This window comes from Amphiura filiformis, chromosome 16 (assembly GCF_039555335.1).
Source record: "Amphiura filiformis chromosome 16, Afil_fr2py, whole genome shotgun sequence".
NCBI lineage: Eukaryota > Metazoa > Echinodermata > Ophiuroidea > Amphilepidida > Amphiuridae > Amphiura > Amphiura filiformis.
This window is the reverse complement of record NC_092643.1, coordinates 47,387,992-47,408,528: the sequence shown is the minus strand read 5'-3', so window position 1 is coordinate 47,408,528 and position 20,537 is coordinate 47,387,992. Positions and strand designations below refer to the sequence as shown.

At 35.8% G+C, this 20,537-nt stretch overlaps 1 protein-coding gene across 1 annotated transcript; it reads right to left on the bottom strand.

The window, feature by feature from the left end:
• Window positions 1-5,506: 5,506 nt before the first annotated feature.
• Window positions 5,507-16,237, bottom strand: LOC140136108 (coactosin-like protein). The gene is made up of 4 exons (XM_072157814.1): window positions 15,941-16,237; window positions 10,054-10,136; window positions 8,176-8,333; window positions 5,507-5,756 (listed from the first exon to the last, which is right to left on the bottom strand). Exons 1-4 carry the CDS (start codon window positions 16,084-16,086, stop codon window positions 5,598-5,600), a joined length of 546 nt encoding a protein of 181 aa, XP_072013915.1. The 5' UTR covers window positions 16,087-16,237; the 3' UTR covers window positions 5,507-5,597.
• Window positions 16,238-20,537: the final 4,300 nt, after the last annotated feature.

The window sequence follows — 20,537 nt, the reverse complement described above, 5'->3', positions numbered from 1 at the left end:
TTATGTGGTGTCAAAGCAAAATTATCTTACTCTAAAACCGTCGGGGTTCTGCAAAGTACCTCACTGCAAGTATGTTAATTTTCCATTTGTAATTGCTAACCGTGTATTTTGAATGGGGCTGTCAGCCCTGTATCTACGCCAGCCTCGTACGTCACGGTCGCGCTTCCTATGCCGCCTGGCCAAAGGCAGGGGCCAAAGGTTTCCAATGCTAACACGCCACCATTATTTTGTATACGATTTTGTCTACGCAAATATATGAAGTGAGGGCAACATTTCACTTTCCAACCCTACAACCAGGCGGCATAGGAAGCGCAACACGTGGCGTTCGAGGCTGGCGAAGATAGCCTACAGGGCTGACAGCCCCATTCAAAATATACGGTTAGCAATTACAAATGGAAAATTAACATACTTGCAGTGTGGTACACGGTCGTACCCCGACGGTTTTAGAGTAAGATAATTTTGCTTTGACACCACATAACAAATTTAGAATTGTTTATGAAGATTTCATGATTATGTGTTAATCTAATGGCGACCTCAAAATTGGCGATATCGCTTCCATCACCGCCTGCCTACAACCTGCAGCGTCCAGCAGACCTTTGGCCCCATATTGGTACGGTCCGGTACTCAATAGCTTATTTTATATAAATAAACTCTGATTTGTATTAATTTAGGCTATAGGCCTAATAGTCTTTGAAGTATTAACATTTGCTTTTTGTAGATTTAAACTTTAAATCTGAAAGTTTTATTTTTTAAATCCCTGTGGGACTGAAATTTATAAAACTTTGTAAAGACTTATTTTAATCCTATATTGATTGGTCCCTAACTACAGTCTCTGAAAGTTTTGAAAGCAAGTCTTTTGGATTTGAATTTAAATCCCTGTAATTTAGAGTGTACATTGTGCAAAATATATAAAACAAAACGTATAGAAACATTGAGAAATAACGTTTAAATGAAGGCACACGCCAGGATAGCGACAACGAACCCAAAGAGGAAGTTGAAAAAAAGGGGCTGTGAAGTAAGTACCCGTCTTGGTGACGCTTGGTGAGTCATGCGATCGAGCCTGGGTATTTTGTTTATTTGTTTGTTTACCAAACAGCTTGCCTATTTAGTATCACCCGGTACCCTAAGAACTTATAGGCATATCCTAAGTAGTTTCTGATTTCATGTTTAAAGGCCTATTCAGTGACTTGCTCATCGCCATCGGGATGGTCAGAATTCAGAAAAATAATCAAAATTCAGATTTTGGCACCTTGTGCTACGGCTATAATGTAGTCGTTAAGCCGAAAGAAAGACAAACTATATGAATCTGCAATTCCTTTACTTAAGGGGGTACTACACCCATTGCATTTTTTTTTGCATTTTTTTGCATTTTGTGAAGAAATGAGAAAAAAAAATGGACAAAGTGGTATGCAAAATGAAGGGGCAAATCTTCTCGTTCAATTGGTGGCATCGGTATCAATGAAGCGTACATGCTTCTAATGGTATAAGCCAAAAGGTGGTACATCACTGATGTTTTAAATTCAAGTCATATTGGAAAGCTTACTATCAACGGATTTCGTTAAAATTTTGGATATGTATAGCTAACACATTAGGGAAATAATGTTGATATGTAAAATGAGAATAAGTGGTTCCTGATTTCTTTTATGACTTCATGAACTTGGTGCTCCATAACTATCATAAAACGAACCGGTTAAAATGCTTATATTTTCAATGTTGAGCTATCAGCTATACATGTATTTTTAACTTGCGACATTATTTCACTGAAACTTAATTAAGCCATAGGTAACAGGTTACCACAACCACATTACAGCAATGTTGAAAAAGATTGTATTTTTGTTACCTATACCACCATATTAGGTAGTTTTCCGTAAGCTTCATTTTTGTGATTTTGGTAACTATTTTATATTTATTTGCCCAATCCATCTCAACTAGGCAATCTAAATTGTACTCACCATTTACATCCCAAGGTATTTTAGTATCAACCTCACACATTTCCATTAATTATATATCCAGTAACAGACAAAATATCAAAATTGATGCCTCATTATGACATGTAGGCCTATGATATCACAGACTATCACATGTATTCAAAATGGATGCCTGAATTTGACCTGAACCAAGTGACCTATAACCTGACCTTTGATGAACTTATAGCCTTTTTAAATCTCTTTTCCTAACAACACATTTATAGAAGATACATACATGGTGTAGTATTAAATTGTCTATGTGGAAGAGCTTATTTAATTTATTCAGTGTTATAATCAGCATGATCAGGGAGTACATTTCTATAGATAGTATAACAAAGGATTTAATGTATTCTATTCATGTACTCTACTTGAACATGTTGAATAGAATAAATTATGGTTTGTTATGAAACACACATCTGAGTTACTAGGATACAGTAAACAAAAAAATATAGGCCCTATAGGGCTAAAATGATTTTCTAAAATGGTTTAAAAGCACTTTGTATGTAGAGATATTTTATAAGTTCAGGACATGAGGTGATGAACATATTTATATACTTCATAAATTTGCAACAAAAAAAAGAAGAGGGGTACTGAGGAAAATCAGGGTATTATACCCCCTTTAAGTAAATAAATTAGCTACATGTACTTGAATGGGGTTTCAACTTTGTCAATACTGCTGTTTTCCTCGTCTTTTTGCCAATTTTTCCATTTCAAAAATACCCGAATGACAATTTTAATGACTTATCCTTCACTTTAAGGGGGTACTACACCCATGTGGTAAATTTGTGACAATTTTTGCAAAAAAAAAAAAAAATAATTACACACTGGTAACAAAAGTTATGTATATATATTATTGGGGCAAGGAATCCAATTACTACACTGAAATTTCAGTGACTCAAGACAAGCGGTTCAGTATTTATGAAAGGAAACGAGGTACATTATAGTGGTACCTTATTTCTGATCATAAATAACAAACCGCTTGTCTTGAGTCACTGAAATTCCAGTGTAGTAATTGGATTCCTGGCCCCAATAATATACATAACTGTTGTTACCACTGTGTTATTAGTTTTTGAGAAAAAATATACACAAATTTATCGAGGGGTGTAGTACCCCCTTAAGCAATTCAGCTTGGATCACTGAACAGGTGCTTAAAGTAATTCCAAATTGAAAACAACATGAACGTGCGGGGGTGGGGGCGTCACGTCCATGTTCCCAAGAGAGATATTTATTTGACTGTCCCAAAACATGGCACAATACGGTATGATATAAGGAAAAAAGATGCGTTATTCAAATTCATAGAATGAATGGTGAAGAGGGAGCATACATATTACAGATTCAACACCAAGTGCGCCCTCTTTCTATGATATAGCGACGTGGTTCTCAAAAAGAGTAATTTGGTACAGGATATTCAAAACGCTTCATATTAGAAAGGCTCAAGCAGAACTATCTATAGCAGTATACCTGATCAGCTCGTAATCGGCGGGCCTTATAACATCGCGGATTAATATCAAAATATTTTATTTTGATAATTTTCGTGTCATACCTCTCCAGCCAGAAGCATTACGAAATATTAATGCAAGTCTTATAATTTATCTACTTTCTTTAACACACAAAATAAAGACAGGACCGTCACTAATAGCTCTCTTAACGTGAGTCTACTTTTCGGCGGAGTGGTAAAAGCCTAACAAACCGCGGAGTTTAACCCCGCCTATTATGAGCTGGTCTAAGTTTAGCAGTAATTCCATCGATTAAGCAAAAAACCTCGCCAGCCTACTTCCGAGGCATAAAGTTTTGAAATGTGGCTTCTTAATAAAATACGGTGCGGTGAAAAATATCTGCCCCTGAACACAAAGTACACAGAGTAGAACTGGGTTAGAGTAGAGTATATTAATTACATATCACTTAAACAATGAAATACCTTTGTTCGGTTTTGCAGCATTTTATTAATATCATGTCAGAATTTATAATTGATATAAACAAACAACAATAATAATAATAATTAAAGTATGATACAAATCCATTTTTGGGCTACTGTTTTCGTCATAGTGTATAAAATGTAATGGTCAACATTCTCAAGATAATTCGGAAACTATAACAGAATATATAGTAATGATGTCAGCGTGTTACCAAGTTCACCATTGTAACAATCAATGAGCCATTGTTTCATATGATTAGATATAGTATAGTTGAAGATGAGGTCCCCGTGCACCCCCCCCCCTTTGACTTACTTTGTAATCCCATTGCAAGGTGTCTATAGTATATAAAACGAACTTTCATGTTCCCAACACAAAATGTTGTCCCGAGGAGTCCATTTCGCGGCCAACTTGGATTTCGATAATCATACAACTTTTGAACTAGACAGCATAGGCCTACCAGAAACCCGGGCCAGAAACGAATGAACCCATCTTCAGAATAATTTTGGCATGAGGAATGTTATTTTTCTTATGTTTAACAACAAGTCGGAAAAATATGGAAAGTCCGAAGCCATAAAATTTACACTTAAATCTTGTATTGTCCCTCATCTTCTTACTCTCTGAATCAAGCGATTGAAATAATTCTTTTAACGGTTGATGATAGGCATCAATCTAAAAAGATAGAAAAAGAGACTTGTTCAAATGCAAAGTGGTATACGTTGCATGTGCTTGGTATGAAGACTGTTTATAGTGAACATTTTCAATCTTTTTTCAACCGGAAAGGATTTGTCCCTAATTTCAAGTTAGCAAAAGATTGAAACACAATGAAAATCAATCCTTTCTACTGAATATTTATATCGGCAAAGATTGCTTAAAGATTGAGAACCACCCTTTCATTTGATTAAAAAGATTGAAATTTCAGATCATTCGATAAAGATTTAACTCTAATTGCAGTCGGCAAACGATTGAAATATCAATCTTTTCGATCGAATATCCCAATTTAAGAGAGTAGCGACTAAGATATCACTCTATAAAATTACACAAACATAATGCAAATATTTGGCATTATATTATATACTTAAGGGATGGAGTATGAACATTTGGACAGTATTTATTGTGGGACATTAGAGCACATCAGACATATCGAATCGCATTCTGAATACGAAGAATGTCCTTCTGATATCAAATAATTTTGATTTTTGAAATTCGCAATGTAATACACATTTTATGGCAAATGATTAAAATTGATATTTTTGATATTTAATAGTACTCGAAGTAAACTTTATAAATCTGATGATGATTTATACTTAAAGTGTAGGTAGGTGGGATGAAAATCCGACGATCAATTGAAAATTTTGACCTTTCGTATTAAAGATATGGATTTTTTTCCCAAAACACCAACAAAAAATTTGGTCTTTTGGGTGAAAAATCCATATGAAAGGTCAAAATTTTCAATTGATCGTCGGCTTTTCCTCGCAGCTACATACACTTTAAGAATATATCATTAGATTTATAAAATGTACTTCGAGGACTGTTATATCAAAATGTGAAAAATATCAAATTTTAATAATTTGTCATAAAATTTGTATTATATCGTGAATTTCAAAAATGAAAATTATTTGATATCAGAAAGACATTCTTCGTATTCAGAATGCAATTCGATATGTCTGATGTGCTCTCATGTCCCACAAAAATACTGTCGAAACGCTCAAAACGCTCATTCCAGATCCCTTAATGCATGAAGAATTTTATACAACAGATTGATACGCTTCATGCCGGTGCCGTAGGCAGCACCAGAAGCATTTTCCAGCAAGGCAAGTACGACATCTTTGGCAACTTCACTCTTGTCATCTGCAAGGATTTCTTTCCCGAATTGCTGTAGAAATAAGAACAAACACAATGTGGTTTGATGAAGATGTGCTGAATTTGTCTTTATTATTGGTGGGCCACATGGGAGGGCTTACGTGCATCCCCAAACAGTTGCCTCTCCTCAGTCAGTTGTAAATACCACAAATAATACTCCTCTATTCTACTCAACAATGTAGTCTTACCACTTCTTGCAATACCACTAATAATTATCCGCTATTCTACGTCAACAATGTAGTCTTACCACTTCTTGCAATACCACTAATAATTATCCTCTATTCTACTTCAACAATGTAGTCTTACCACTTCTTGCAATACCACTAATAATATTCCTCTATTCTACAATGTAGTCTTACCACTTCTTACAATACCACAAATAATATTCCTCTATTCTACTTCAACAATGTAGTCTTACCACTTCTTACAATACCGCCAATAATACTCCGCTATTCTACTTCAACAATGTAGTATAGTCTTACCACTTCTTGCAATACCACTAATAATACTCCTCTATTCTACTTCAACAATGTAGTCTTACCACTTCTTGCAATACCACTAATAATATTCCTCTATTCTACTCAACAATGTAGTCTTACCACTTCTTACAATACCATTAATAATACTCCGCTATTCTACTTCAACAATGTAGTCTTACCACTTCTTACAATACCACTAATAATACTCCGCTATTCTACTCAACAATGTAGTCTTACCACTTCTTGCAATACCACTAATAATATTCCTCTATTCTACTTTAACAATGTAGTCTTAGCACTTCCTGCAATACCACTAATAATACTTTTCTATTCTACTTCAACAATGTAGTCTTACCACTTCTTAAAATACCACTAATAATATTCCTCTATTCTACTTCAACAATGTAGTCTTGCCACTTCTTGCAATACCACAAATAATACTCCTCTATTCTACTTCAACAATGTAGTCTTACCACTTCTTACAATACCACTAATAATATTCCTCTATTCTCCTTCAACAATGTAGTCTTACCACTTACAATACCATTAATAATACTCCGCTATTCTACTTCAACAATGTAGTCTTATCACTTCTTGCAATACCACAAATAATACTCCTCTATTCTACTTCAACAATGTAGTCTTACCACTTACAATACCATTAATAATACTCCGCTATTCTACTTCAACAATGTAGTCTTATCACTTCTTGCAATACCACTAATAATATTCCTCTATTCTACTTCAACAATGTAGTCTTAGCACTTCCTGCAATACCACTAATAATACTTTTCTATTCTACTTCAACAATGTAGTCTTACCACTTCTTACAATACCACTAATAATACTCCTCTATGCTACTTCAACAATGTAGTCTTACCACTTCTTACAATACCATTAATAATACTCCGCTATTCTACTTCAACAATGTAGTCTTACCACTTCTTACAATACCACTAATAATATTCCTCTATTCTACTTCAACAATGTAGTCTTACCACTTCTTGCAATACCACTAATAATACTCCGCTATTCTACTTCAACAATGTAGTCTTACCACTTCTTGCAATACCACTAATAATACTCCGCTATTCTACTTCAACAATGTAGTCTTACCACTTCTTGCAATACCACTAATAATACTTTTCTATTCTACTTCAACAATGTAGTCTTACCACTTCTTACAATACCATTAATAATACTCCTCTATTCTACTTCAACAATGTAGTCTTACCACTTCTTACAATACCATTAATAATACTCCGCTATTCTACTTCAACAATGTAGTCTTACCACTTCTTACAATACCACTAATAATATTCCTCTATTCTACTTCAACAATGTAGTCTTACCACTTCTTGCAATACCACTAATAATACTCCGCTATTCTACTTCAACAATGTAGTCTTACCACTTCTTACAATACCACTAATAATATTCCTCTATTCTACTTCAACAATGTAGTCTTACCACTTCTTGCAATACCACTAATAATACTCCGCTATTCTACTTCAACAATGTAGTCTTACCACTTCTTGCAATACCATTAATAATACTCCGCTATTCTACTTCAACAATGTAGTCTTACCACTTCTTACAATACCATTAATAATACTCCGCTATTCTACTTCAACAATGTAGTCTTACCACTTCTTGCAATACCACAAATAATACTCCTCTATTCTACTTCAACAATGTAGTCTTACCACTTCTTACAATACCATTAATAATACTCCGCTATTCTACTTCAACAATGTAGTCTTACCACTTCTTACAATACCACTAATAATACTCCGCTATTCTACTTCAACAATGTAGTCTTACAACTTCTTGCAATACCACTAATAATACTCCGCTATTCTACTTCAACAATGTAGTCTTACCACTTCCTGCATTACCAAATAATACTATTCTATTATGAAAGATTATTCTGTGCGATTAAAGTATACTTACTGACATAACTTGTTTGACAAATGCTTTATCGGTACTGACTTTGGCTTTTTTCAAGGGACTAACTGATGGTCCAATCCATGTTATGAAAGCAAATTTGGCTCGTCTACTCATCACATCTCCTGTTTCCAACCTAACGTATGCATAAACCCTCGCGTCATCTGTTAGGAAAACAAATAACAGAACTTATGGTTAATATTGTATTGAGATGGTTAAGGGGGTACTACAGCCCTGGCCAATTTTGTGCCAATTTTTGCATTTTTCTCAAAAATTATAGCGCATTTGTGACAAGTAAGATATGTATATTATAGGGGCAAGGACTACAACTACTGCACTGAAAATTCAGCAACTCAAGGCAAGTAGTTATTGATTTATTGATCAAATATTGGTTTTCCCTCTACCTGTCATTTTTGACTGTAACTCCACAACTGTTGTCTGTGCTGAAATAAAATTTATAGTGCAGTAGTTGTAGTCCTTGCTCCTATAATATACATATCTTACTTGTCACCAATGCGCTATAATTTTTGAGAAAAATGCAAAAATGATCTAGTGAAAAATTTGACCCAAATTATGGTTTAAAATGACTATATTTAGGGTCAAAAATGGATTTGACCGCCAGTATAGTCAGTTGAAAAATAACCATATTAGTGTCAAAAATGACTATATTCAGGGGTCCCGGTTAGAAAATGACCCGGAACGTGGGTCGAAAAATGATCACATTTAATATGATGTCAAACTACTGAAAATTACCCCGACCGTGGTTGTTTTAACCACGAATAGGGTTAAATAAAATTGACCCCGCAAAAAGGGTTGATATTTTGACTACCTGTTTTTAAGTGTGATATAGAGAGGGGAGTCGGGTCGAAAAAACGTTTGTGATGTCAGCAAAATCATGCGCTCAACGAAATGGTTACTTTTCATTTATGAGTATTACCTTAACTATGTTTATTAATTGAGCACCAGTGGTGGTGTTATATAAAATATTACTGTTAATGTTATACGGACTGCAGTAGCCCTATATAATTTTCGAGCTGTAAATGCATTTGTTTCGTAAGTCTACCTGAGACTAGTAACTAACTCAGATTCTACATGTATGTTGAGAATGTCCATGGTATACCTTTTGTTTAGCTCGCAGCCCGAGACCGTTATCTTGAGCTATTGTGTTGATAATGGTCTCTGGGCAGCTAGCCACCTCCATTACTCTAGGTAATGGTTGGGGCAGCGAACCTTAAACAAAAGAAATACAATGGATAATCTGTGAATAAAAAAAGGGCTAGACGTATATTAAGCGTTTTAACAATTAGCCTAATAATGTTATTAAGGGTATACGATGTATTGTTGGTTGAATCAGCCAAAAAAAAGTAGTTCGCAGCATCTTGCGAATGGTAGTGAGCTTTAGCAAAATTGCATTGCTCAAGTTATAGCGAGCGTGTAGAAGAATTCAAATATCACAGATATATTTTTAGGTCCTGTGGTTCTTGAGTTATGTTGTAAAGAGGGCTGAAACAACAATACCTTTGTAAAACGTAGTTAACAACAATAAATTAAGCAAGTTTTCAAAGTAATTAAAGAAACGGAGCTCAGACAAACTGGCATTTTGTTCGACAAAGTATATGATTTGTAGAATAAACTTTTGCAAAACACTAAAGTGTTATTTTTCAATAATATATTGATTCAGATAATGAAAATCGGTTTTTTTTTTTTGGCTGCTTCGACCAACAATACCTCGTATACCCTTAACAAGCTATGTGATTGATTATTTTAGTTTAGATGGTAGCGTAGACATGTTATAGTTGCAGTGAATAAATAAACAAACAAACAAGCAAGTAAATAAACAAATACACAAGTAAACAAACAAATACATTATGCATGCGTTCTTACCTGTGAAATGGCTTAACATTTCGTCATATTCTATACCCGTTCCACCCAGTATTATGTTTTTACCATCATATATAAAAACCGCCCTGTAGAAAAACACAATAATTTTAATTATAAAACAATTAAAAACACTTATCTTATCGGTTGATATTATGTTTTTTTGGCAATAATACTCTTAACAGTTTCATCAAATTCCCAGCAAACACAAAAGGTTTTTTAAAAAACACAAATAATAACATTAAATATTTTGACAAACATTTGACAGACTTTTTGGATGAACACATTCAAATCATTATAATGATACATGTGTAAGTTTTACATCAAATATCTTAATTTTCGAGAAAAAACATATAGGCCTGTACATGTAAATTAATGGTTTTTTAAAATTAAAATCGGACAAAATCACCAAAATAAAGCATTTTAAAAATGTTTTCAATAGTTGAAGAAGGTTAGTAACTATAGTATTTAAACTGGTGCGATTTGGTAGTTCGTAGTATATCTTGCGAACGGCAGTGTAGAATCCAAATATCACAGATATACTTTTGTAGGTATTGCGGTTCTTGAGTTATTATTAGTATTAGTGTTATTGTTATTATTATTATTATTACTATTATTATTATTATTGTTATTATTATTATTGTTATTATTAGTTTTATTATTATTGTTATTATTATTTATAGATTTTGCTATTTTAGCCAATCAAAGCACATTACTGAGTAATAATGCCTTAAAAAATCACGTCTGGCGCTTTCAACCCTGGGCAAAATAACAGTTGAATGACTTCCCCAAAAGACAATAGCTAATGCAATCACGATTGAAATTTTGTTCACAAATCAGCTTCACTGACCGTGGTTTGAATTCAAAGACGTTGTGTTTGTCTGCAATAAATTCTCGCGAAAAGTATACTCAGCCTTGGCAATGCTATACAATAAAATGAATAGTAGTAATAGTAATGTATTCCTTTTCATTTGCAGTACAATTAAAACCACGTTATACGCGTGAGAAAGGAACTGAATTGCCATTGAGTCGCGTTTGTGATAATGGGATGGTCGAACCCGAATGAACAAGCCTACACATTTCGAGGAACTCAAGTCTGCACAAAAAGTCAGTAATATAGGAGGTGTGATTAGCTGTGTATTTAGAATCGGGGGGGTGAAGGACTATGGCATATTTTGATAGGCTATTATGTTATTATGTAGGCCTATCGTTCCATTATCCAGGCCGGACCGAACCGAGACTGTGGGACAGTCTCAGTAGCGTAACTACCGGGGGGCAGAGGGGGGCAACGTGCCCCGGGCGCTACCCTTAGGGGGCGCCAAATTGACTAATTCAGCATAGATTCTGCGCCCCTCCAAGCGATGAAAGTCAAAATTTTCGCGCGCAATTGTTTCATGAACAGGAGGGAGGGAGTATATACTTAGCCCTGGGTGCCCCAACCCCTAACTACGCCACTGCCCGCGTCCAAGATATTCTCAGGTGGGGGAGGGTAGGGGCGCCAATTTTGTTTCTTGCCCCGGGCGCTACCCACCCTAGTTACGCCACTGGACAGTCTAAGCATAGAATTGATTGATTCACCTAAGTTTTTCGGGCGGGTTGATGCATTTATGTTTGGTTCTATTTTCAAGCATTTTAGTGATAATTGTGTACTAAACTAACAGCAACAATCACGTTTTTTTCTTCTCGTGTATAAAATAGGTTAATAAATGCGTATCACTTGTACTGAAATGTTGATGCGTCTAACTGTCTAATATTGGGGACCCTAGATGCAGGAGTGGATACAAAATCTACTAGTAGAGAAATTAGCTATATACATGTATTTGAACGGGGTTTCAACTTTACCAATACTGCTGTTTTCCGTGGTTCTTGCCAAAACGCAGGCTAGGCAGCGGGACTTAAGATGCTCTCAGGAACAACTTTTACCACCTGATGAACAATCTCAACTGCTCTACTTTGCACCAACATGACAGTATAGATTAGGCCCATGAAAGTCAATTCCGAGTTTTTCGTCACTTTTTTTTTTAATTATTTCATCAGATTTCATTATTGACCTAAAATGCTTGTTGATTTAAAGCCAAACTCATACATGTGATTTATAAACACGTTTTTTTTATATGGGTAAAGCAGTATACAGACTTTTTATTGTACGTACAATATTGTATGTACAATATGTACGTTATTTAATCTATTGCCATTCTATTTCCAGTAATGTTTAAGTTCTAACGAATGTTTGATGACGTAAAATCGATAATATATTTCTGCTAGATATTGTATGTAACATATTATCGATTTTTCGTTATTAAATATTCGTTAGAACTTAAACATTACTGGAAATAGAATGGCAATAGATTAAATAACGTACATATTGTACATACAATATTGTACGTACAATACTCGGAGTCTGAAGCGCGCTTAAGGACTAGTTATGAATATGTTTTACAAACAAAAATATTGCTAAAACTGGTGAAACACTGATACTTTTTGAAAGTTTGACGCGGGTATTTTTAGTTTTCAAAAAGTGACGCGGGCGGGGGACGATAAACTTATAGGAAATGCTTCCATCAGTTAATGGTTTAATAGTTTATTATTTCGGTTTACCAAAAATGAAGAAATAATATCAGTAATAACTGAAAAAAATGTTTTTTGTCCATTTGAAGCCAAAATAATGGGATGAATTAAAAAATAAAACGCACCATACTATGTCTTGGAGCTGTGCATAGCGATAAACTAAACCAACAAACCTATGTAGAACTCGCGATAATAAACACTCTTTATTTCCCATTCATTTATCTAATGTAAATAACAAAGAGACGCTTATTATACGCAAGACTGAGCACAGCTGTTGCAAAATTGATCAACATCTATTCAGTCAAATGCATGTCAATAGAGGTTATCCACTTCACTCATGTGTGACTTCTAACAAAAAAGGCGCTGGTTCCCGTAGTATTCCTCATTCAAACTAATTCAATGCACGACCTCGGAGTTACCTGCATGACTTTGGCGGGCTATTTTGAAACAGTCATGGTAGCACATGTAGGTATACTTCTTTTGAAAGTCCTAAACAAGGTATAGCAGTCGTTGATAGGATATGCAGCTTATATAACACGGATAACCTCTATAACCTGAATTTAACAATAACTTATACAGCTTGCACCCTATAAAGTAAGATCCAAAAACTTCTGAACACATTACAGTGGGATCAAGGACGTTGGTTCGAATCAATTGTTTAAAATCAATCAACATGGGAAAGAATCAGAATTCCAATACGCCGCAGAAGTGACGTAGTTAATCCACAGACGTTAATCGGAATAACTACCATAGCAATAGAGGAATACAATTTTGGCAATATCGCCCAGCACTACAACGTTCATGCGGTACACTTGCACCTGTAAGATTGGTCTCTTTGAAAAGAGCGGTATTGTATTTAATCTATTATTTGATTGAAGACAGGTGAGGAGTGCAACCTGCTGCAGTGCAGCGCGGTATATTCAAAAATTGTATTCATCTATTGCTATGGTAGTTAATCCGATTATGACGTCACTTCTACAGCGTATAGAGGCCCTGCATGAAATTATCGATTGGCTACAAACAAAGGATTTGAGCCGGTGTCCTTCACCGTAGTTATGGCGGAGTGCAGTCCATTCAATCAAATGTTGTCATCAACCTATTTGATCGTAGTGCAGGGTTATGTGTGTGAGACGAACTGTCACGGTAGATTGCAATCATGCTTTTGTTGAATGCATTTGAGTAGTCCGCCATATTTACGGGATGATACGTCACATGCAAGGCCTCTATACGCTCAAGGCATTCCGTCAGAATCGGAAAGGACAACATAATTATGACACGTTGTAACTAGGTGTTAAAGTATTGCTGGTGGTAGTGCTCAGTTGTGCAATATTTTTGTCATTTTACAAAATACAAATATGCTCGTGCAACTTTTTGACTAAAACGCCATATTCCGCGATATTTATATGACTTTGGCGAACACTTTTGGTTCTCGTTTAAATTCTACCGATAGCACAGTCGATCTAATGTTATCTGCGGTTGCAGTACAGTTTAGAGAAATAATGTGGCTGGTTGTTTGGTTAAAAACCCGATAATGTTTAAAATATCGGGATTCAGGCAGGCGACCCGTATGGTGTGCAAAAGACGTTACAAAGTGTCAATGAAAGAGCTTATAAATTAAAATCACGGACATTAAGCTACACAATAGGTAGTGCCGTAATATTACGCTAACTTTCGTATGCGGCGAGGAGGACGATCCTGGTTTGTTTACAAACAGAGAGGTAGACAAAAAACCGTTCCGCGTGTCCAAACACTCAAGTATCAGAAGGATGGTCCACAATAGCGTGATTCACGTAACCTGAATAGGGACAGGAGGGTGAAAGTGCATAGGAACAATGCCGGAAACTACGTCACGCTATTGTTCGACCTAGGCTACATATTTTTAACGCATGCGTGTTCGTCAATACAGCTTTAGACTCCTCCACCTTCGCAACACGGTACGTGGAGTGACTGGAATCACACTGACGGCGGAGGAGAATACTAGCTGGTCAAACAGTTTAATTCTATCAAGTATATAATACCTAAGCAATCATCGTCATTTGATCTATTTACTCACAGAATATATTGTATACTCAAAATATAATTTTAAAATAGTAAACCTGTTAACTTATATATTTGTGTACTAAAATATAAGGACACGTGATGTCGAAGACAAAATGGCCGCTAATCCGCCTATTGTGAGACCTAGGATACATATTTCGAAAGAGGGCAGCAGACTAGGATGCCTATCCCTTTGTCTATAATTCCTGATAGGGATTAAAAAGCTGTCACGTAGAACCATGTGCTTCTATTGTCCAATTTGCCATCAAGATTTCATATGGAAACAGTTCAGACCCAGTACAAAATCATGTCAGAAATTAATATTTTGTTCTGGGTCTGATTATTCGGACTACACAATAGGCATCTAGACTGCGGAACTAAGTCCTCAATGATAGTCAGTCACTTATCTTTTGGTCGTTATATGACTATCATTTGAGGACTGAGTTCTTACCATACATCTTCCGAAGTGCAGTTTCAGACAATAGCTTGGGATTATTGGGGCAGAGGTTATCTTTTGAATTCTTTCATGACCACTGAAGCATAGTCAAGCCTGTCAAGGACACTCGGCGTGAATTGAAAGACCATGTCACTCGCCACAAAAGAATGTCATAAGTCATAATACATCAATTTGGTGTACTTCCGCGCCTCGGAATATGATGTTTAAGGTTTATGACTAATAGGCATCTACATTCCAAGCGGAAACGCTTTTCAGAAACATACTCCTCTTTTTCAGCAATCGCTGAAACCTATAATATGCAATTCCAGGCGATTTGTAAAAAATAGCGTCAGCATATATTTGACTATGAACTTGGGACACCGAAACAAATGCTTGAATTGGTGCCAGACCTATTATAATGATACGATAATTAGGCCCCCAATAATGGCTTTCATTTTAACCGTTATTTAATAAACTGAGATTTTTACTTTTTGAGAAATTAATGAAGTTTATCGAAAAACTTTTCGGAGATTGGTACTTTAATTGCTCGCCCCCTTAACCTTTTCCCCCTTCTCCTTTTTTCATTTTCTCTTCTTTTTTCTCCCTTTTTCCTCTTTCTCTTCTCTTCTCTCCTTTCCTCTTTTTTTGGGAGCCAGGGGGAGGGGCGGGTCCGCCGGCCCTGAATCCGCGCCTGTTTTCAGCAATGACAGAGAAATTGTGGAAGTTAACAACGCGAACAATCTTTGCATTGAAAATATTCAGCGAGCGTCAGAACTCGAAATCACCACGTCTCAGTTCAATCACGGAATATAGACAACACAGAAATTTGATATGATAAAAATGTTTACTTACCATGTTATAGCGCTATCATCATTACGAACTTCTTCATAAGCCGCTCTCATTTCTTCCTCATTAGCTATAGGCGTACACTGTACTTCTACAATGCAGCTATAACATGTAAGAATAACAACCCCTAAAGTAAAGAAAAGCCTAGACATGTTATTAAATTTCAGATTTCTCAATCAAAAAATAAATTTTAATCTCAAAATAGTTGACAGCCAGACACTAAACCAGTGCAGGTACAGGTAATGATACGCTATCAGTACACAACACAATACAATACCAATTGTTAATTATGAGTGTCCCTGACAAGCACGGTACAGTGCATTTATATTGTTCATGATATCTCAGATTATATCAGGTGGTGGATGACATGATCGAGCCGGCAACTTGTGAAACCGCCCGGCCGTATGGCATTTTTAATATACTTGGTTAGTTTTGTGGGGTTCATTATCGAACCCCAACGGTTATAGCTTGTATTTATATTATTTATTAACATAGGCCTATTTGTTTGTGATATTTCAAGCGTTTTAAAATTTCAAAAAGTTCAATTACACGGTTGACGATGAAAATTTACTGAATTTAGAGAATGCAATGCGGCCACCACCTGGATTATATCACTCATACATAAATTCTAGACAGTTCATTCACTTCATTGGTTGATTACCATTTGCCATTTTTACCATCACCCTCTCCGTGTGATAGCCGTAGTGCGCCTGCGCCAGGCCGTGCGCTGACTCGCCAATTTAGTTATGGAATAGACAGCAAATTGTGAATTATGTCACGGCAAAACATAGTATTATGTTCAACGCACTGAATGGTCTATTGTTCTATTGTTTCCGATTTGAGCGCTGACATATTGGAAAATGTTGCCAATCAATATTCATGAGAGTGTACATTCAACGTCCAATTTTCGAAATTGGGTGACTTGTACTTGGCAGGTGTAAAATACATCTGACTGGGCGTTTTAAATACGTAACGCATAAAGGCATTGACATCGTCGAATGGCTGCCTATAGTGCTGTTAGTGTTAGGCCTATGTGGGGGGGGGGCTGTGTTTAGTTTCTATAATAATTATTATAAGGCCTACATTTATTTGTCATTCCTTTCTTTTCCTTTCTCTGTACTTTTCTAGATTATCAGTGTTGCCATTTTCTTTTGGAAATCATTTATTACTGAGTCTCAAGTATAAATACCCCCCCGTTCCAGTGGTAACAATTGCGATCTTTTTGCGTATGCCTACTGAATATTCAGCAAAACGGCTTCATGCAGATTTTAAAACAATGTCTATTAACCTTAAAATCCATTTATGAGCCTTTTTGAGGATTTTTTGACGCATTTCTAGACTTTGAAGGCGCCTACTCGGCCAATAAAGTGTTTTTTTCCAATAATTTTTCATGAGGATGACTTTTTGTAATCTTTGTTTATCATCATGATGGAAATAGAACACATTTTGTGAAGCGCGTCTCTTATTTTGCGCGAAGAATGTAAAAGGAACGTGTTCATAATGACGGCCGTTACAAGGGGGCGCAGCACTAGTTATGTACAATACTGTATGAGTTTCTTATGAGTGCATGTCCATAAGTCGGTTCGTACTTTTCATAAACTACTTTTTGAATCATAACTTTCGTGACCGAGGATATCTTGCAACTACGTGACGCTCGTCTGGCAAATTCTTAATGAATAAATTCGCTTCACGTAATGAGTAAGTCGTACTTGATTGGTCAGTTTTACCTCCGAGTAATGAAAACTCTAACATGATCATGATTGGTCAATTTGGCTCCACGGAGCAAAAAGTCAGCTACGCGTAGCAGCTCCACGTTGTGGCGGTTGCGGCCTACCATATCAGTATCCCATTATGATATTTCTATTGCAAGAAAATTGTATTTGTTGTCAGGTAAATCACAGATTTTATCTTAAATACACTAATTGGAAATTAAATACACTAATTAGTGAGGACCGGTATTTTGCTGTGGATATGTTTAACTGCAATTTTGCGGTAAAAAATTTGAAATCCTGGGTAAAAATTGTGATCATATTCAACTCTTTGAGAAAATAATTATATAAAGGAATCCAGGTGCAATACAATGTACATTATTGACACACTATCACTCTCTTTATCTACGTCAATAATAGAATATCGATTTCAATCGAATTGAATACATTGCTCAGTTTTGAGTTTGTAGTTGACTACTAGTACTAAGCGACCTAAGCGATCGATTGCTAGCCAATCAGATAGAACTCCTTTTCTTGCGTTCGGTGAAATACCACTCGCCCGTCGCTCACCAACGGAGTATTAAATTTATATTTATCGTATAGGACGTCGACACTGTGCGGTATACTTATTATTATGTTACATGTATACGTAGCTATTACCATTATACAGTACTATAGACATGCAGACATGGCAGCCTTGATGTGTAATCATTCAGCAAGCGCATTCAATTTATTTAAATGAAGCACCTAAAGTCAGTGGGTGACAATGAACTATACATCAGCGGCTAATGTGTGCCTTTTGTGCTTACGGCTACTCAATCACAACCTTGGGTTTTATGGTAACAAAAGGTACTTTTCGTTCCAGTAGGCGCTTTCACGCGACTTTTGTTTGATCACTTATTGACAGTAGTCTGCTAGATAACGCGTTAATACACTGAGTGCCGGGTCAGCTTACGGATTTAATGGCGGAAGCCCTTTGTACCAAACAAAAGGTACCTTTCGATGAATAGCTTATCAGATTTCAAATCGGCGCAAGTGAACAATGCGTTATATAATCTATTGCTTCTCCATCTTTAATAGCTCCATGATTATGTTGATGAAAAAATGTATTCCCTATCTTAAATAGTATTTTGAGTAATATAATTTATGTATGAGTGATATAAAACAAATTATTAACTGTCTTAAATTCGTGTAATGGTCGAAATATAATCACTCGGTGAAAGATGGATTATTGTTATCGATCTTTCACCTCGTGATTATATTTCGACCATTACACTCATAGACAGTTAATTTTGTATACTCACTACCGGCGTGTATGAACTTTGAACCCTGGTGTGGTGGCTGTGGGCGTTGTGGCTTTAAATGACTCATCCTCAGAGGTCTAGGTTCATTACAAATTGCATCATGCAGTTATTGTTGCCTACATGTATACACACAACACAGGGGCACTCACAATAGGCAATTGACACCTATACTGGTAGCGCTGTGTTGTAGATATAGGAGATGAACTAGTTAGCGTCATATATCAAAAAGTATAAAAGCTATGATTTTAGTACTTGCTCTATATTTCAATTACTTATTCTTTTCAAAATATCTGAATTTTTAACCCGGTAGAGGCTTTAATAACGGGGGACCATACATATGTATCAGAATATGTTTAAAATATGATATGTGGTTTTATCTGACATTACTGAAAAATGGAGTATCAATCGACTTCCACCACGACTGCACTAGCAAAGTATTCTAGCCATACGCTGGCGAAGTTACGTAATTAATCGGAATAATTACAATAGCAATAGGTCAAAACAATTTTTAACATATCGCGCTGTGCACTACAAGCAGGTTGAACCAATCACCTGTGTATGTCTGCAATCATAGATTGAATACAATACTGGTCTTTTCAAAGATACTAATCTTACAGGTGCAAGTGATCAGCATGATATGGTCAAGGCAGTTAAGCGAATGCCCTGGTGACGTGTGTCATTGCCGCTCATGCACTATCAACCACACGATAAAAAGATTCGGGAAGCACCGTAAGAAAATTTGGCAAGTGGTGGCCAGAAAGTTTCGCACCACGGACGTCGAAGTTCACTTTTCGAAGGGCGAACTGTTGTTACAAAAATCAAAACGACTGGTAAACAGGTCTACTAAATGACCTCAAAAGGTCAAATCTTCTCATTTCGTCTGTGAAAAATAAAATGACGTAATTGCAACAGTGACTGCACCCTTACGAGTGAAAATACAGCTTATTTTAGCCAGTGTCAACATGGGGTCATCGGTTTGAATATTTTCCTAACATATTGGACTAACTCCACAGCTACCGTAAAACCCCGTCTTCAAGCATATAGAGTACTTCTGATGAAAGCTACATTTATCCAGGCGCCATTATGGAGTTTGAGCAAATAAGTTACGGATCCAAGCATATACAAACAAGTATTATTTTAAGACCAATCTATTGTATTGGTATATTTACGCTTACTTCGAATTAATTTAGCTTTCATAAAAAACACTATATATGCTTGTAGACGGGGTTTTACGGTATATGGTTTTTTCACAATATAATAGTAATGGAAAGAAAACTGAAATTGTTCGTCATTTTTCGGCACAAAATGACGTCACGGACATAAACAACAATCTCCTAATTAGTATATGGTCGCTATTCCTCCAGCTAGCTCGTCCTGTGATTGGTCCTTTAGTTATCTAGTTATATGGTTCAATGTAGACTATGCCATAGTCGAATTTGATTAAAAATATGTTATTATTAGTCATGATGAACCCATATCGTTGAACTCAAAATTATACTGATGTTTATTAAAATTAAAGTATTCAATAGTAAAATGGTCATAAAGAGTTAAAAATATCAGACGATTAGTGACAATAAAAGTAATTGAATG